The sequence below is a fragment of the Mauremys mutica genome, chromosome 5, assembly GCF_020497125.1.
Source record: "Mauremys mutica isolate MM-2020 ecotype Southern chromosome 5, ASM2049712v1, whole genome shotgun sequence".
Taxonomy (NCBI): Eukaryota; Metazoa; Chordata; order Testudines; family Geoemydidae; genus Mauremys; species Mauremys mutica.
In genome coordinates this window covers 117,845,602-117,865,032 of record NC_059076.1, presented here as the reverse complement: position 1 = coordinate 117,865,032, position 19,431 = coordinate 117,845,602, and the positions used below count along the sequence as shown (strand labels likewise).

At 43.2% G+C, this 19,431-nt stretch overlaps 1 protein-coding gene across 5 annotated transcripts in view; it reads right to left on the bottom strand.

The window, feature by feature from the left end:
* The window catches only part of STK32B (serine/threonine kinase 32B), a 284,286-nt gene that overhangs the window by 184,871 nt on the left and 79,984 nt on the right, over positions 1–19,431 (bottom strand). For 4 of the 5 annotated variants that reach the window (XM_045017298.1, XM_045017297.1, XM_045017296.1 and 1 more), the window contains exon 3: positions 9,482–9,633. In XM_045017298.1, coding sequence (XP_044873233.1) covers positions 9,482–9,633 — 152 coding nt within the window. Of the gene's footprint in view, positions 1–9,481; positions 9,634–12,798; positions 12,890–19,431 lie in introns of all 5 variants that reach the window. The other variant, XM_045017299.1, reaches the window with a different exon arrangement.

Genomic DNA, 19,431 nt, shown 5'->3' with positions numbered 1-19,431 from the left:
TTTAAAAACTCTCTCCAACTGAAGGGAAAGGAACCAAAGGGTGTTGTCAAAATGAAAGCCTTACATAATGCTTCACATTTCAAATGCTTTCCTTGTTTTTCCTTCTTTTCTGTATCTTGAATAAAAGGTTAAAATGACATGTTTGCAATGGTACTCAGCAGGCTAAGCTCTCTGTATGCCAAACCTTGTTTAAAACTGGGTGAACACCTTTAATTCTGTGAGCCCCTTTATTCCATCGAAATGAATACAACTGAACTAACCACCAGAGTATCCTAGTCTCAAATTGTTTCCAGCATGCTTCTAGAACTAATTCACTACAAATCTTTGGGCTAGATTGTGTCTTTAAGTAAAAAGGGGGAACAGAAAGCAGTCCGAGAACAATCCACAGAGAGACCGCGCCTTCCAGAGTGCTGCTCCCTGTGTATGTGGAGTGCAGAGTCTAGTCTATCCCTTAGGACAGAGTAGATTATTCCTCCTTACCAGCTGGTTTTTGGAGCGTTGCTCCTGAGGACACAGAGAGCAGCAGGACGGCTATTGTGAGGAGCCCCTATGTGTCCGTGAAAGAGAGGGGAGAATTTCTTGTTTACGCCTCTGCAGCCACGCAGGGACAGCTCAAAACCCGGGCTGATGATAGAGATAAATAAATATTGCTGAAAACACTGTTCACTGTCCAAAAACACACTTTTGGTGCCGGTTTAGTGTTGCAACTGCTCTGCAGACACCAGTATTGAGGCATCCCACCTCGGAGCCAGTGGAAAACCCTCAAAAGAGAAAAACATACCACTCCTGTTTTTTTCCCTGATGGGAGCACTTCATGTTTGAGCTAAAACAGACAATTTACAATTTACTTATTCAGTAGCATAACCTTGGTTGTTACAAACGCAGCAGACAAGGTGTTGGCAAGAACCTGGGAGACTGACATCCATATTTTGGCTATAGTTAATATCCTTTATAACTTGCTATTTCCAATTTTAATTGAATTTGAAGCTGCTTTAATCTGGGCTAGTAGCCTACAGCAGTAATCTAAAACCAGCGAGACTCCTGTAAGCGTCTCTTGTGAAATAGACGCACATATATCCCAGACAGTGCTGCGCTGGAAGGAAAATATATCAAACTATATCGCTCCTCTGACAATGCAGCCAACCCTGTTTTATGTGGTGTAAGTGTATTAACCATATAGCTCAGAGTAGACTAGGAAAATGGCCTGTATATTGACAATGATAGATTCCCAAAACTGCAGAGGAGCCAGCCACAGCAGAAGCTGCCAAACCAGGGACTGCTGCCCTTGAGGGGAGGGGTAAAATGGGGCCCATCCAGGAACACCCCTCGCTAGAGTACTGCCCTGGGCCCAGTACTATGCAGGGGAGCTTTTCTTTCCATTTAACAGATCCCCTTCTAAGTCAATACAGCCAAAATCATCATCATGGAACTAACATGTCTGATGCCATCACTTTGTTCACTCTGCTTGTGTGTTCTACCTCTTCCCACACTCTGTGTCTTGTCTATTTAGATTGGGGCAAGAACCTTCTATTACCCTGCTTAACATAATGGGCCCCCATTCTGGGTTGGTCCTCAAGCAGTTTCTGAATAAACATAATTCACAGCATTAATATTCCCCTCAACTGGCATTGAAAACACTTTAATTGACAATTTTGACAGGATATGTTTTTAAGCAAAGTTACAAAAAACTCTGTTGCCACATTGTCCCAACAAGTCTCAGTTAGACTGTCAGGAATGGTGCTGAAAATATGTCTCTCCCTTCTATGTCAGCAGTTAAACCATTTTTAACTCCTGAGTTGTTGGGCAGGGAGGATCTACTGCCAGCAACGGGTCTTTATGCTTTTCCTGGAGGAGCTAGTCAATCTTTGCAGACTCAGAAGTTGTGCCAAGGGGGCAGTGCAACGTATTGGTATATCATGGATTTATACTTGGGTTCTTGGCTCAGTCCTAATGTCAACTGGAAGAAAAATGGTTTGTGGGCCTCTTTAGGTCAGACTCTGTTGCCCACCCTTGAGGACCCCTGGGTGGGCATGGGAAGGAATAAGATGACTAAAATATTACTGACCAGTATAAAGTAAAATGTTGAAGTCTAGAGTTGCGTGCTGCAGTCTTAGCATAGGATTGTGTTAAGAATCAGCATTTCTACAGCTCATTCATCTCAGAGAAGAGCTGAAACAAAGGTGGGCTGCTTTTCATTTTAAAAAGAAATCTCTATTACCAAAAATGCCTATAAAACCGATAAAGCTGGTTATAAGGCTCATGTATCTTTACACACATTTATTCAGTTTTATTTCCTAAGTGTAGGCTATAAATCAAACCACCAAACCCTTTTTGAAGAACTGAGTTTTATTCGAGGGGGAATGACCTCTCTCTACACCAGATATTATGAAAGGCTGTTCATATTTCAAATAAAACGATTTACAAGTTCTGCCTGTGGAGTTAAATTTAATAAAAATGAGACAAGACGCATGAATCTCAAAAAAAAATTATCTGGCTCTTCTGAAGGAGAGGCTCTACCTTGTTTAATATCAGCTATTCTGTATATTTTGCAGGCAATGAGCCAAATTCTCTGCTGGGCTTATCAATTGACTTCAGTGAAGTTACTGACCTCAGTGGACTTAGCCCCACCATAGATTTTGACCTAATATCTTAAAACCGTTTACAGACAAACTGCATAGTCACCTCTCATCACTTTCTTAAGGATTTCTGATTCAAAACCTGACTGTTTTCCAGTAGTTGTGTTACAGAGGGGGAAGGAAACATGAAATCTTGAGTTGAGCTACTGACTAACCTTTTTTCCTTTGATAATTTACTTGCACAAAGAAAGATTTTTTTTTTAAAAAGTGTAAGGAGATTTGTCATTATGTATTTAACTATATTACTACATCGAGGGCTACAATTGTTAATATTTGGAAGTACCTATTCTGTCTAGGGAGGCTCCAGAGAGCCTATAATTAAGTTGTCTTGTCTGGAGAGTCCCCAAAATAGACTTTTAATTTCACATTTAGGATTCTACACTTTGAATTACTATACTTGCAGGAGTTTTGTTGATATGTGTTTAAATTTAATCTTCTGAAATCTCCGGGTTATGAGACAGTCTGTGAATACACTCATATTTTGAAGGCCTGGAGGACAGGTTTGAAAACAACATAATTTGGCCTTGAGTTTTTTTTAAAAATGATTCTGTGCCCTTGTCCTTCACCTTTAAGGTTTATTTTTATTATTCACTCCAATTTTGGGTGTATTTTGAGTTTATTATTATTCACTGAACACATGTTTATTAATAGAGCTGTTTAGAAACCAGAATTTCCATCCTGTGGAAAATGCTGATATTTTGAAATTAGTTTTCATCCTGAATTGAGCAAAAAAAAGTTGAAATACTGATTTTTTTCCCCACAGAACAGAAATTCTAAAACATTTTAATTTGGAAAAGCCAGAGTGTTGTTTTGACATTTTCAATCAAAACAAAATGTTGTGACATTCCTGAATTGAAAATTACTCATGTTGGTTTTGTTCTACATTAATCTGTGTCCCCTGTGGTGCCTCATGGGAGTTTTAGCTTGGGTTCCTTATGCCTCATTTCCTGTATTGGAAGGAGTCCCCAGATGGACTACAACTCCCATAATGTACCATGTCACATGACTCCCATGATGCACTGTGGCATCTTAACCAGAGAGGAGAAGGGAGGGTATTATAGTAGTTGTAGTCCAGACAAGACGACCAGTCCATAGAGGAGAGTGGGACATGAGACACCATAGCAGCTCAGGCAAACACAGGTTAATGTTAGACTGACCCAAAATGAAACATTTTGATTTGGTTCAACCTGACCCAAAACAAACTAACTACCGGTACTTCATTTTGATTTTCCTGATGGAAAACCCAATAATTTTGCAGAAAATTTTAATTTTATGGAAACTGCATTTTGATGGAAAATTCCTGACCGGCTCTGGTCATCAACATTTACGATGAACAACAGAACACTTTTGCTGGTATCTACATGCATTTGACTTCTGTCTTTACTCCAAACAAACACTGTTCATCACACCGACTACTTGTTCCACTGGACTGATTGGGATTTGCTCTGTGTTTACCAGGAACAATCAGTGTAGAAATGTCTTGAACAAACATTGTTGTTTTTAACCCTTTACTACCACTCCCCACAAAACCACTTTGATGTGATGAAAAACAAAATCATTTCAGGCCCCTTAAGGAAGTTTCTGGGACACCAAGACATCATATGAAAAGTGGAACATATGGTCATTTTATGTTTTCTGGTTTTGACTGTGTCACTTTCCAAAGTGCTTGTTCACCAGATAACTCACTGCTAGAGAATAGCAAACAGAACGCTGCTTAACCTTGCAAACCAGCCAGCTTTAAAGGGTCCATGCTGATTGAGTATAGGCATTGTGGGTAAAATCCTGGCCCCACTGAAATAAAAAATGGTAAAACTCCTATTAGGATTTCATATAGAGTTGGTTGGAGAAATATTGGCAGAACCATATTCTGTCAGAATATTCAGTTCCACCAAAACCAAAATATTTTGCGAAATTGGGTTGATGTCACTTGAATTTCTATTTGGAAGAAAACTGGAGGGGAAGTTCCAATGAAACATTGATTTTTTTATTTGGAAATGACTTCTCATTTTCAATTTTTTTTACTGTATTTTGTTTTATTACATATAATAAAAAATAAGTCTAAAATCAACACAAAGCAAAACATACCGATCACCGCAAAACAAAAAATGTACAGAATTGTCCTTGGAGGAGAATTTTGAAGATGTTCGGGCTTTGTTCTGATTTGGAACAAAACCTGATTTTGAAATCTCAAAATGCTTTGCAAAAAGGCACTTTCATTCTCCACACAATTTTAACTTTACCCTTTCAAGTTAGCCAATCTGCAAAGCTAGTTAACAGCCTTCACTGCTCTTCAGTTTTGGGAAGCCCAGAGCAAAACCTATTTCAAGCCATAGTAATTAAACACACTTTCAAGATATCACATTAGTTTCAACAACGTCACCTTTAGAAGCTCAGATACTATGACAACGGGGCATGAGGTCTAGACAGACAGACTATTCCCAAATGTGCCTCCCCAGAAAGAACACAACAGCTCACATGAATTCCAGCTCAGTCCATGTGCATATGTAACCCACATACCTCCTGGGTGTGGTGCTCTGTCCCCTCCAGCGGCACCAAGACCACTTAGAGATTAATGAGTCTGCTACAGCCTTAGCTAAGTGCCATTTGGCTTTTAGTTCATGCAGTAGAGGCTCATGCATTTACCTCTAGAGGTCCCAGGTTCAATCCTGCCTGCCGACGACCAGGGGTCTGTCCGTGTTACATATGCACTAAGCAGTGGCGGCTCCAGGCACCAGCACTCCAACAGCGTTTCTGTGGTGGCAAGCTGCAGGGGGCACCAAGCCGCGGGGGGCTCCCTGCGAGGGCAGCAATCAGGCTGCCTTCAGCACCTTGCCTGCGGGAGGTCCACAGGTCCCATGGATTCAGCGGCAATTCGGCGGTGGGTACGCCGAAGCCGCGGGACCGGCAGACTTCCCACAGGCAAGCCGCGGGACCTGGGACCTCCCGCAGGCAAGCCGCCGAAGGCAGCCTGCCTGCCGTGCTTGGGGTGGCAAAAAAGCTAGAGCTGTCCCTGGTACTAAGATGATTAACTCTTTACAATTCATATGCTAATTTGTAAAATGTACTTATTGCAGCCTGTAGGCACATACACGACGATGTGAAAAAACAAAATTAACAAACAATTTCAGCTCAAAAGAACTAAAAATTGCCAGTACCAAAAAAAAAGAAATGCTAGTTTTTGTCAGCTACTTTCCACCATTAGTATGGTGAAACATTTACCCACCAGAGGGAACCCTGCTAATCAGCCATATGAGTTGTAATTAAAATGGAAACTTATTTCATGTAGATCAGTACTGCATCAAACTGCAAGTGATAATGTATTGAACAGATTCCTCATTTCACAGGTGATCAATGAAAATTCCATTATTTTAAGACATATTAATACTTAGATCACAGAAAATACATTTAGCAGAAACATTCCTTTCATATTTTCAATGTTTTATTTAATAATTTGTTACATTTTTATTAAATAACCATAATGTAATAGAGGACTGTATCTGTGTATACACTAGTCTGGAACAAAAAATAACATTCTCATGACAGACATACAGACGTTATTTTTTATTGGTGCCCTCACAATACAATAAACAAAAAGGGCAGGATCTGAAGTTAAGGAGTGGGATATCTTATGAACTTCAGACAGAACTGTATTACACAAACAATGTTTGTAATATGGAACAAACTACAAAAGCCTGCAATTGTTGAAATTTGAGAGATCCAGTAGAAGGCGTGCAAAATACATTTAGGATTCTGGAAGCATGCCGTCTATGTAAAGGCCAACTAAACTTTGTCCAGTGAATGATGGTCCAGTCCTTAAGGCACTAGCCTAGTACTTGGGAGATTGGGTTGCAAGTTCCTGCTCTGCTACAGATTTCCTTTGAGGCCCTGGGTGAATCACTTAGCCTCAATGTAGCTCACTTTCCCATCTGTAAAATGGGGATAACACTTCCGTACTTCACAGAAGAGTTGTGAGGATAAATACATCAACAGTTATGAGATGCTCAGGCACTGCAGTAATGGGGACCATATAGGCACCTTAGATGGATTTTTATACTCTATTAGCCGATTTTTGATTGTTGTTAAACATTGTTCTCGTGCAGGTCTTTTTGGATTTTTTCTGGTCTTTTTTGGTCTTCCTTTGACCCTGAAATTTTCCTGTATTTTATAATATTAAACTTCTCTAGCACAGTTAGGACAACATGTACACAGGATATATATCATGCGAATCCTCAGATCATGAGATTATAGTCCCAGGAGTGTCATAAGAACAGATTAATTATTTATCATAAAAACCTGTCAGGAAAATGAACACACTTTGTGGTATTGCCTGTTCCCAGTTTTAATGTGTGTCACGAAAAAGAACAATAATGAGAAGAGGAATTTGTCAGGCATTAAAATTCTGTGATAAATCAGTCTCACTGTTATGAGATCAAAACCTGGCATACAATTTGTTTCACAATAGATGTTTGATCTTTGGGACTGATCCATTATTACGGTAATATTGCTACAGTTTCTTGTAGCTTATACAGTCTAATAGTACAATTAAGAGAAGGTTCTGTCCTAAACAGGGATCACTGGGATTTTTATATATGGTTGGGTCTTGCTTAAAAGTGAACTTTGGCCAAACTCTCTGCTAGTATAAATGGGCACAGCTCTATTGTGCCATATATACCAGAAGAAACACTGGCCCTTAGCCCTCATGAAAGGTGCCAAATTGACAAGTGGATCAGATCTCGCTCCATTATTTACCCATGCAGATACTGAATGAGCAAAATGAGAGCCAAGAGAGGGTAGGTTAGTTGTCCATACAGTCAGCTAGTCTTTGGCCTCTCTGCCAAGACAGCCAAGAACTGTAACAAGACTGTGTAGGCCTTGCTGGAGCCCTAGGCATGGCTAAACGGTATGAACCGAGGCTATGAATTAGGGTAGAGCTTGTTAAAATAGGAATATTGGATGTCAGCTAACCAAGTGCATTCCTGACCTGACAGGATGGTACAGAAAGACAGAGTTCTCAAGTAACTATGTAAACACATTCTTAAGAGATGGTACAAGAACACACTGATCTCTCGTAACAGTAAAGAAGGGATGGCAGGATAATGGATGAGGATGTTACATTCAAACTACCAGGTATAAGGATATGGGTGGTAACTAACAACACCTGGAGTGTAATTCATAACTTGTTTGTATCAATGTATAAAAAGGAACAGTCATAGGAGAGACATATTTGTACTAGTCTAGGGGACAGCATCCAGGGGTGCTGATTGAACTGGTACCTTGTCATGGGCGTACATGTAAGTGTACCTGTAGCTCCTCTGGAACACTGTTACTGTGCTTTGTCGACAATTAACCCGGCTGAGCACCTTTGCCACGGAACCAAGTCTGCGGTCTCTCTTTATGACTAACATTGCGGTCTGCTGAATCAACATGCTGCACTCTCCGCTAGTGCAGTTAACGCCAGAGCTCCAAGAAAAGCAACACTAGCAATACTCCGAAGCATGAACAATGGCCTGTTTGCCCCATGGACACCTGCAGAGAGCAGGAACCTACGTGCTAAGTGAAGAGCTGTGAAAAGACAATGACTTTTGATCCTTACAGCGTCTAATCCAGGTTATTTTCAGATCAGAGGTGAAAAACTTGCATCCCATTGCCAGCGTCCTGAGACATAAGCAATACAGGTTATGAAGTTGCCAGAGGTATATCTGATCTACTCATTGTCCCTTTGCCAAAAAATTCTCTGATCCACCATGCGAGGCTGGGGCACTCACATACCATAATGATGGAGATCATGAAAGTAGCTGGGGATGGATAGATGTTTGAATGCTATTCCCAGCCATTAGTTCTGTTTCCAAAACAGAAGAGTACTTTGGGGAATGACAGAGATTCTGTTACCTATGAAGTTAGGACAAGTCAAACAGCAAAATACTTTCCCTACTGCCACATCTATGAAAATATTTGAATCATTACTGGAGTCAAGCCACCTCCTTTTGAACTTTCCACCCGCCACCTGTTCAATGATATTCGCCTTATTTCCAGAGTACTGCAACTCCCAGATACATTCAAATGTCGTATCACTATCTTTATTATAACAATGGCTGCCCACAACATCCATTATTCTCAGTCTTATGAAGTAAACATCCAGAATAACTGAGTAATTTGCTGCAGTTGTACAATGTACCAGAGGAGAAAACAGCCATTTCACCTAGTATAAAATGGTCCTTAAAGACATTAAAAAGGAGAGAAGCTTCTGGAGATACTGTAGTTGGCATTGGCAAGATGAGATAGAGAAGGGATGGCCCATTGACATAGTCAGAGTGTGTGTGTGTGTGTGTGTGTGTGTGTGTGTGTGTGTGTGTGTGTGTGTGTGTGTGTTTTATAAACTGCATCTGATCCAGAATTTTAGTCTCATGGGCTGCCTAGTTAACTCTACTTAGACAGAAATCTTTTCCTTCCTTTAGTTTCATCTGCATCAACAGACATGCTTTGAGCAAGGAGCTATTTTATCCTTATAAGCATTCACAATATGGTTTCACTATACCAAAATCTTGTAATCAAACTCCTAGCAAAATTAATGTCAAAGAAAATGATAAACCATGGGAGACCAAGTTTTTTTTAAAACAGTTACTGTAGCAATTTAGAAAGAAAACATACCAGAAAGTAAAAAAGGCAAATTGTTATGTTTAACCATTCCAACATGAAAAGGCACCTTTAAAATATTTATGGTGGAAAAACTACAGAAAAAATTAAATGAGCTTAAAAAAAATAGTCTCCAAGAATCCTGTCAAGATTTCAACTCCCAGCAATAAGGAGACAATAGGAGCCTGATAAAATTTTAAAGGTTTGCTTACCACAGATTGACTAGGAAGGGATGCTCAAGGCCCTGCATGATCTGTAGCTCCCGAAAGACATTCCGGACTTCATCTCTCTCAATACACTTTTGTTTATTCATGTATTTCATGGCATACATTTTCTTGGTGTCTCTCTTCTGCACAATGCACACCTAATAGACAGCAAAATTAAAAACAGAAGTTTCACAGCTGCTACCCTTTTGGAATCACAGAAAAATAACACGTGACTTTAAAAAATATCCTTCTTCAATAATGATGATGATTACTCTAAGAAGGAATAAATGCTGGTAACCAGTAGGATCCTGAGTGAGACCTCAACTTAGCTTTATATAGCACTTTTCATTACTAGATTTCAAAGTACTTTACAAAGGAGATATCATTATGTCCATTTTACAGATAGGGGAACTGAGGCACATAGCGGTGATGTGACTTGCCCAAGGTCGTCCAGCAGGCTAATGGCAGAGCCAGGAACAGAACCCAGTCTGTTCTTGAGTTCCAGTCCAGTGCTCTATCCACTAGGCCACACTGCCTCCTTTAGTTTAAAGCAGCAGTCCCCAAACTATTGAAGGCCACGCCCTCCCCTTATCCCTGTCCATGCCCTGCCACTCCCTCTGAGTCATGAGTGGGATGTGGCTGGGGGAGGGGGGCGCAATGTGGACATGGGTAAGAGGGCCAAAGCTGGGGCCACAGGGATGGGGATGGGAGAAGGACCAGAGTCCAAGCAGTGGCCGGAGCCAAGGCAAGAGTGGAGTCGCAACCGGGCCACAGTGGGGGCCAGCCACCAGGCCCACAATCAGGTGCGGTTTCATCACTCCTGGCCCCACCCTGCCCCCAGCCTCAGCCCCAGGTGGGAGCGGCGCCCCACCAAGGCTGTGGACAAGGCCAGGCGTGGAGCTGGGAACGTGGCTGGAGGTGTAAGCAAAGACTAGCTTAACTCTGATCTGAGTAAAACTGGACTGACAGCCATATTCTTAAATAGCAGGCATTTCTAAGAACCATCACTCTGCAACTCCATTTGTGGTAACATTGGAACGTGGGGTTAAAATGTATCTGGGCCTGGAAGCAGTGAGTGAGCTCACATTCACAACAAATGCTACATACTGCAGCAAAACAATGTGGGTTAAGGATAGACTGAGAAGCTTTCCCATTCAATGCTCTTGTTCCTGCAGGGTTTTTTAAAGTCACTCCCTTGAAGGTGTTCTAACCTACTCTTTGCTAGAACTTACCATGTTATTCCTATTTAGTATTTGTATTACAGTAGCATGCACAGGCTCCAATCAGAATCCAAGTCCCATTCTACTAAGCACTGTACAAATGCATAAAACATGACATGAGAACTTCACCCATGCTCTAGCCAATTGCCTGGGTACACCGCAAGAAGGACAGGAGACACTTGTTATGGATTTTAATCAGGCCGCAACTTTATTATATAGATGTCTGGGACTATCAAATCAATTCTTTGGGGCTTCCACCAGCCCCACTTTGGTTCCATCCAGGTCTCCCAGCTGACCCATGGCTTGGACCTTACCATCCACCACCCTCATAAGAGAGTTAAGGAGAGCTATGAGAACGGGGGGGTTGCCTCCCTGCCGTACCAATCAGAGGAGTCCCCAACCCCCTCCCACATTCTGTTCCTTTATCCAGTACCTCCTTTTAAGTCCTTTACCAGGGAAGGGAGCCAGTGACCATTTATCTGGTCACTGGCTCCCTTCCCTATGGAGTACCTGCACTGGACATCCACCCCACACTTACAAAATAAGTTGTGACATGTGGCCTACCACCTTTTCCTCTCACCAGAAAAGGTCCTCCCTTACACCCACTGTGGGGAAGTGAAAAAACCTCACTCCACCAAAGCCAATTCAGGTGGTGCTGGAAAAATTCCATCCCAGCCCTCTTTTAAGAAGAGCAACTAACGTAATGCCCACAGCAGGTCCTAACCTAGCCCGCCATTCGCCTCTGCTAGGGGAGGGAGGGTGGGTGCTGGCTACCTTGCTGCATGGAACAAAGGGACTTGCTCCACCCAGGTTTCGTACCTTTATGCCCTTTGGACCTCACGTTCCTGGGCAGGGCGGGGCAAGGTTGAGTCATTACTGCAAAGCTGACCACCGACCACCTTTTGGAAGGTGCAAAGATGGCTTAAAGTCACTTTAGGACTCCCTCCCTCTGGACTGCAGGTTCAATGCACCAAACAGTCTCATTCACTGCAAGATTTTTGGGGGAAGGACAATCTAAGGGACAGATTTTGACAATTTTACTCACATTGAATAGTATCACTTCAATGACTTAAAGGGGAATATCTGTGGGCAAAGGTACAAGACAACATGAGTAAGGGGATCAGAATCTGGCCCTCAGAAATCATGACATACAAAAAGTAAGGGCAGGAAGAGGAATAGAATCAAATATACACAATTTATATATATTTACAATTATTTAAAGATAAGAGTGAGTTCCAGCTAACTTCATCTGCCCTTCAAGACATCATAAATTGATTGATTTCTTTTAGGCATTACAACAGAGGTGGGTCTTGAGGAAAGGTTCAAAGAAGGAAAAGGTAGTGGCACTAAATCTATAAAGCTCTTTTGCAGAGTGCTCTGGATATTTAGTTTAAGTATATGTTTCTTTTTAAAATGGCTGTAGAATACAGTAGTTATTCTCCAATCGAGTTTGTGTTGTATATCAACTGATGCAGTGGGATGAACAGCCCCTTGTTTATACAAGACTGGGGTTTGGATGAGGGCTAACGCTCAGACCAGAAAGAGACTGAGGTAATATTGGTAAACTGGGAAAGCATCCAAATATCAAAACAAAACATGGTTTCAAACTGAACTTTTTAATTTAAAAAATGTTGAACCACGCTGCTTCGCCATTTTCAAAACAATTTTCCAAAATGTTTTTGAAATGGGAAATTTATTGAAACCAACTCTTTCCTGTGAATAGTTTCTGTTTTGATTCATTGGCATTTTCCAGTGAAAAACATTTTGTCTAAAAACTCCCAAACATCTCTATTTAAGACTACCTCTCACCCTGTGTGATACACCTCTACCCAGATATAACGCTGTCCTCGGGAGCCCAAAAAAAAAAAAAAATCTTACTGCGTTATAGGTGAAACAGCATTATATCGAACTTGCTTTGATCCGCCGGAGTGCACATCCCCATGCCCCCGGAGCACTGCTTTACCATGTTATATCTGAATTCGTGTTATATCGGGGTAGAGGTGTACTATCACAGCTGTGACCAGTGGAGGTATGGGAGTTACATATCATTAGTTTCAGAAAAAGGCAGCTGCTGGTAAGGTATCCTCTGGGAAGAATACTTGCCTTTGGAATATGTTTCTTTCCCATGATCATCACTACCCAGAGTTTTCATAATTCCAGTCACTCTGCAAAACCTATCACTTCTCTTAGGCATCTGCAGAGGAGGGGTGATAAGAGAATGTGATCTATTTGTTTTGCATTGGAGCTATTATACATATGTGGGGGTACAATATATGGGCTACAGGATTTTAAAGTGTTTTATACAATATTGTTTTTTAAATGGTGAAGTGCCTAGGGTTGGAAGATAGGTGCTGGAAAGTCAAACAAAATACTGGTACAGCAAAAAACATTGTGTGGCATTTTAAAGTGTGTTTACATTAGTATGCATGCTTCAAATCCGTCATTACTCAGGAAGAATGGAGAGGAGTCAGAACAGCTGAACCCTCTCATTTCGTTGTAATGGGTTGTCATATAAAAGCTAGATTTTGGCCCAGACAGTCCACCCATGCATGAGCAACTGGGACCTAGTTCCAGATCTGAAGGGATAATGCGAGCTGTATGACCACGTACACCTTCATGCCAAAGCAGGTGGGTGGAGAATCAGGAAGGAGGGCTGGGGAATGGGTTAAAACCCTGGCAGCACCCCCAATGCTACAGCCAGCAGAGCTGTTATTGACCATCAGCAAATTACTTCCTCCATCCTCTGAGAGGAAATGAGCAACAGGATCTGAGCCACATTTCCTTTCCAGGGCAGCTTTGGGGCAGTGCAGCAACGGGTTGCCAGTTTCTATGGGCTGTGTCCTTGAGACCTAATCTAGTCCTGTGATGGAGTGTACAATCCCCACTCCGGCAGACTAAGGATTAAAGAAAAGTTCTGGGCCCAGAAGGCCCTGCCCAGCTGTATCTTCTGGGCATGCTCACATTGGAGGCTGGGCTCAAAAAGGGAGCAGCTCAGCTCAGTCTAGGTGGACACAACAGGGGAGCAGTTGAGGATGATGTTATGTCCTAGGGGCAGCCGGTGTAGGAAGCAATCACTTGAGGCCAGAGAGCAGACAGCTAACCAAAACCTCCATTTTATTTACAGAAACAGAGAGCTCACTCAGCCGGTTGAAACCGGCTGAGCTATCCCTTAATAGTCTAACTCAGTTGCCATAGTAACAAAACCCATGACAACCAAATACACAACATATTCCTCTCCCCCTAATAAGAACATCCCCTAAATAAAACACACACTAAACTAGAGAAGGAGGGTAGACTGCCTCCATTCCCGGCTAAACCCTGGGGATTATTTTGCCCCATAACCGTGGGTTCGCCCTAATTAAAGATCCAGCCGATGAGGAGGCCTTCTGTCTCTAGGTGGATTATGGCGAACTTCTGGTGTTGTTGCACCCGAAAGTACTAGGGGTTCAGGGTCCGCAGCACGAATAGGTGAGGAGGTGGTATCAGCTCGTGCTGGGCAAAGGGGTATCTCAGCTGCCGGCGGTAATGGAGGAGAACAGTCAGGAACAGGTGACTCATGATTCGGTGTCTCACCAGGAGGGGTGAAGTCAGACCCCTCAACTGCAGATGGGTCCTGAAGACTGGCATGACCTGGCAACAGCTGATCTACATGTCGCCGCCAGGTAAGATTCTCTGCAGTCCGGACTGTATAGGAAACAGGTCCTGTTTGAGTGATGACTGTGGCCGGGACCCATTTAGCTCTGGAAGTATAATTCCGAGCCAAAACTGGCTGTCCTGGGCTAAAGGTTCGGTCTTTTGCTCTGGGTGCCCGTGTGATGACTTGATATTGCTGCTGATGTTGCACAGTTTGTCTGGGTTCAGAAGGTTTCAGCAGATCAAAGCAAGTGCGCAGCTGTCGTCCCATCATTAGAAAGGCTGGGGAAGCCTGGGTCGTAGCATGAGGTGTGTTTCTATAGGAAAGTAAGAAGGTATCCAGACGCTTTTGAATGGAGTGTTGTCCCTTTGCTGATTTCAAAGCGTTTTTCATTGTCTGCACAAATCTTTCAGCTAATCCGTTGGTGGACGGATGATATGGTGCTGACGTGATGTGGTGTATCCCATTTGCCTTCATAAAATTTTGAAACTCCTGAGAGACGAACTGCGGTCCGTTGTCGCTCACAAGTTGTTCTGGCAGACCAAAATGACTAAAGAGTCCTCGTAGTTTTTGGATAGTACTCTCTGCAGTAGTGGACTGCATTATAGAGACTTCTGGCCATTTAGAATGGGCATCTACTGCCACCAAGAACATGCTTCCTTCAAGGGGGCCAGCAAAGTCAACGTGAATACGTTGCCACGGGTTTTCAGGCCAGTCCCATGGGTGTAGGGGTGCCCACTGGGGTGCATTTCTTACACTCTGACATGACATACAAGCTTTTGCCTTCTCTTCAATAGCACTGTCCAATCTAGGCCACCAAAAATAGCTTCGTGCAATTTCCTTCATGCGCACTATTCCACAGTGACCGGAATGTAGCTGTTCTAACATCTGTGATCTCAGGGGTGGTGGAATAATGACACGCCTCCCCCACAACAAACAACCAGATTGGACCGATAACTCCGTCCGCCTGGACATGTAGGGAACAAGGTCGGGTGAGACCGGAGAGGTTTGTCGAGATTTTCCATGCATCACCAGGTCCATAACTTGGGATAATACTGGGTCAACGCGGGTTGCCTTCTTTATCTGAGTAGCAGTGATGGGTGTATTCTCTACCTGTTCAAAGTAGAAGATTTCCTTTTGGGCACTATCTTGATGTTTGACTGGTAAAGGCAACCTTGAGAGGCCATCTGCATTGCCGTGCAGAGTGGATTTCCGATATTTGATTTCATATGTGTGTGCAGAAAGTATCAATGCCCAACGTTGCATACGACTAGCAGCTAATGGGGGAATGCCTGTGTAGGGTCCAAAAATTGATGTCAGAGGTCGATGGTCTGTAAGAAGAGTAAACTTTCGCCCAAACAGGTACTGATGAAACTTCCTAATTCCAAAAACAATTCCTAATGCCTCACGTTCGATTTGGGCGTAGTTAGTTTCTGCTTTGCTTAGAGTGCGTGAAGCAAAAGCAATAGGTCTTTCTTCTCCCGAAGGCATAATGTGTGACACGACCGCTCCCACTCCATAAGGGGAAGCATCGCAGGCCAATTGCAGGGGTAAGGATAGATCAAAGTGCGTTAGAACTTCAGAATTTAACAATGCATCCTTAGCTTTGTTAAACGCAACATCACAGGCTTCAGTCCACTTCCAGGCCTTGTTCTGCCCAAGGAGCTCATGAAGTGGTTTTAGCAGTGTGGCTAACTGTGAGATGAACTTTCCATAATAGTTCAGTAGTCCTAGAAATGAACGCAGCTGGCTTACATTTCGAGGTGGGGGAGCCTCCACAATAGCTTTAACTTTTGCAGGGGCCTTATGAAGACCTGCAGAATTGATGATGTGTCCCAAATATTCAACAGAGGGCTTGAAGAATTCACACTTGTCTTTGCGAACTCGTAGGCCATACTCTTCCAGTCTTTGTAGGGTAGCCTCTAAATTCCTTAAGTGATCCTCTTCATTTCTTCCAGTGACCAGGATATCATCCAGATAGCACTGAACTCCTGACAAGCCACACAAGATCTGGTCCATAGCCCTCTGGAACAGGGCGGGAGCCGATGTGATTCCGAAGGGTAGGCGACAGTATCGATAAAGCCCCTTATGAGTCACAATAGTCAACAGCTCTTGGGACTTTTCATCGACGTGCATCTGTAAATATGCTTGACTCAGATCAATCTTACTGAACTTTTGTCCCCCAGCCAGGCCTGCGAAGAGGTCATCGATGCGGGGAAGCGGGTATTGCTCTGCACACAACACTGGGTTGACAGTGACTTTAAAATCACCGCAAATCCAGAGAGAGCCATCTTTCTTCACTATTGGAACGATAGGAGTGGCCCATGAGCTATGGGTAACTGGTATTAGGACTCCATTGGTGACCAGGCGCTCCAGGTCTGCTTCAACTTTTGGCCTGATGGCATATGGCACAGTTCGGGCTTTCAGATATTTTGGTGGACTGCCAGGTTTAATGTTCAATGTCACAGTGATTCCCTTCATACTTCCCAAATCATCTCCAAAAACAGCAGCATGTTTCCTTAGTATAGGGGTTAGACTGGTTTCTTCTTTAGTCATCCGGTGCACTTCTGCCGCGTTCAGCTGAATCTTCCCAAGCCAAGACCTACCCATTAAGGCTGGGTAGTTACCTCTCACCACAAACAGTGGCAATTTAGCCGCCTTTCCATTGAGCTCCACCTTAACATCAATAGTGCCCAACATGGGCACAGCTTCACCTGTATACGTCTTCAGAACAGTTTTTGTTGCCTTAAGTGGAAGATGCTGTAGCTTTTCCTTATACACAGTCTCAGGAACCCGCGAGACAGCTGCACTGGTGTCTAGTTCCATGCGTATAGGTTTGCCCTCCAATAAGGGGGTTACCCAGTATTCATGTGAGCCCGCTGCCAAAGACAAAACATGCAGTGGCACTTCCTCTTGTGAGGAGGTGTCACCTTGATCATCCTGGGTCTGCTCTAGGGTATGCAAGGTTCCTCTTTTTGTCGGCCAGACCACAGGCCTCTTTTTCTTTTGTTTACAGGCATACTCAATGTGTCCCTTTTTGCCACAGTGTCGACACACCAGGTCCTTACACCAGCATTCTGATGCCTGGTGACCCAGCTTACCACAGCGGTAACATTCTTGACTCTGCACCGTTTTGTGGGTCAGTTCTTGTGACACTTTTTGCACCCTAGGGGATGCACCGATGTATTGTGCCTCCCTTGTAGCCAGTTCCATGGAGACAGCAATATCAACAGCCTTCTGTAATGTAAGCTGAGCCTCTGTCAGTAGGCGCTTCCATATAGCTTCACTGCAGAGGCCACACACTAACCTGTCACGCAGGGCATCATTTAACATCTCTTTAAATTCACAGTGTTCTGCTAGCTTTTTTAAAATGGCTACAAATTGTACAACTGTTTCATCTTCCTTTTGGTCTCTTTTGTGGAACCTATATCTTTCAGCAATTACCAGTGGTTTTGGGGAGAAATGAGACCCCAGGATTTCCACAATGTCACTGTAAGATTTAGTCTCAGGCTTAACAGGGTGCAGTAAGCTGTGTAGCAGAGAGTAGGTTTTAGCCCCTACAACAGTTAAGAATATTGGCACCTTCTTCGCTTCTGTAATGTCATTTGCAATACCAAAAAGCTCAAAACGCTCAGTATACACATGCCACTGCTCTGTATTCTCATCAAAAGGCTCCAGGGGCCTGGTCAGAGTAGCCATGATTTTTAGTTTCACTTTCACAGTCAGTGCAAACAAGCAGCTTTTTTTCTTTGTTTGGTCTTTACCTTGACTTCTACTTCCTTCTGTTACTGGAGCAGCACCAGGATCCCACCCTCGTCGCCAGTGTTATGTCCTAGGGGCAGCCGGTGTAGGAAGCAATCACTTGAGGCCAGAGAGCAGACAGCTAACCAAAACCTCCATTTTATTTACAGAAACAGAGAGCTCACTCAGCCGGTTGAAACCGGCTGAGCTATCCCTTAATAGTCTAACTCAGTTGCCATAGTAACAAAACCCATGACAACCAAATACACAACAGATGAGGCTCCACATAGCTGAGACAGCTGCCACAGGCCCATCACCCCACAGAATCTGGGCTGCAGCTGATAGAGGAAGACTCTCTGAATGCAGTCAGAGAGAATTCCAGGGAGAATCCAGAAGCTGACTAGTGGCACTGATGTAGGAATCAAAGCTGGGTAGGAAGCATCCCAAGGAACAGGTGTAAGGGTGCCTGCCCCTAAGCCACATATTTGAGTTATTATTCACAGGGACCTGGGCTGGAACCTGGTAGAGCAAGAAGGGTCTGGGTTCCCCTACCGCTGCCCACTGACTCTTGCCACTGGGCAGCCACTAGGGGTGCTGCCAAGCTCAGACATCAACCCCCTGACAATCCCTAAGGCATTATATTCTATTAACACAGAATATAAAGTCAGATTTTCAGATGTGAATAAATGCAATCAGAAGCTGTCTTTCTTGATGATAGAAGGGGTCTAGTTATCAAGGAAAACAAGGATGATACAGTTTTGGCTAAACCCATCAGTGATGTATAATGGTGAGCACAATAAAAGTTTTAAGTGTGTTTTTTTTCCTGATATAGTCAGTGGAAGTCTAATTATTAGTGAAAGAACTCAGGATAACTACAGGCTGAGTGCCAAGATGTCAATACAGCACCACCACACGCTGTTACTTTTTTCCCTATTGTTGTTGTTATTCTCCCCAATTCCCTATGTGTGTATGGGAACATTAAAAGATGGGGGAGGGAAAGTGAGAGGGAAAATGTTCAAACTTGTCCAAGCTCTGTAGGAGTGCAAAAAGCAGGTGCTTCAGTAGAGATTCTTAGTCTGAAATTAAGTGAATGCTTATAGAATGCTAGATGCTCCAACCCAAATTCCCGATGCACTATGTAAATCAACCAGTAATCGAATTTTTTACTCACCACCCAAAGCCCAGAAGTCATTCACTTACATGAACATGTGGCTTACTTTTTTTTCCTTCCAATCCTTGGCCAGGTTTGCAAGGTTTCCTCAGAAACCATCTGTTCTGTTACATTAAGAGCCTGCTTACTATGGGCTCCATTGAGATTTCTGAGAGATTGCTCAAAAAGTGAGGTGTTACAGTTTAAAGGT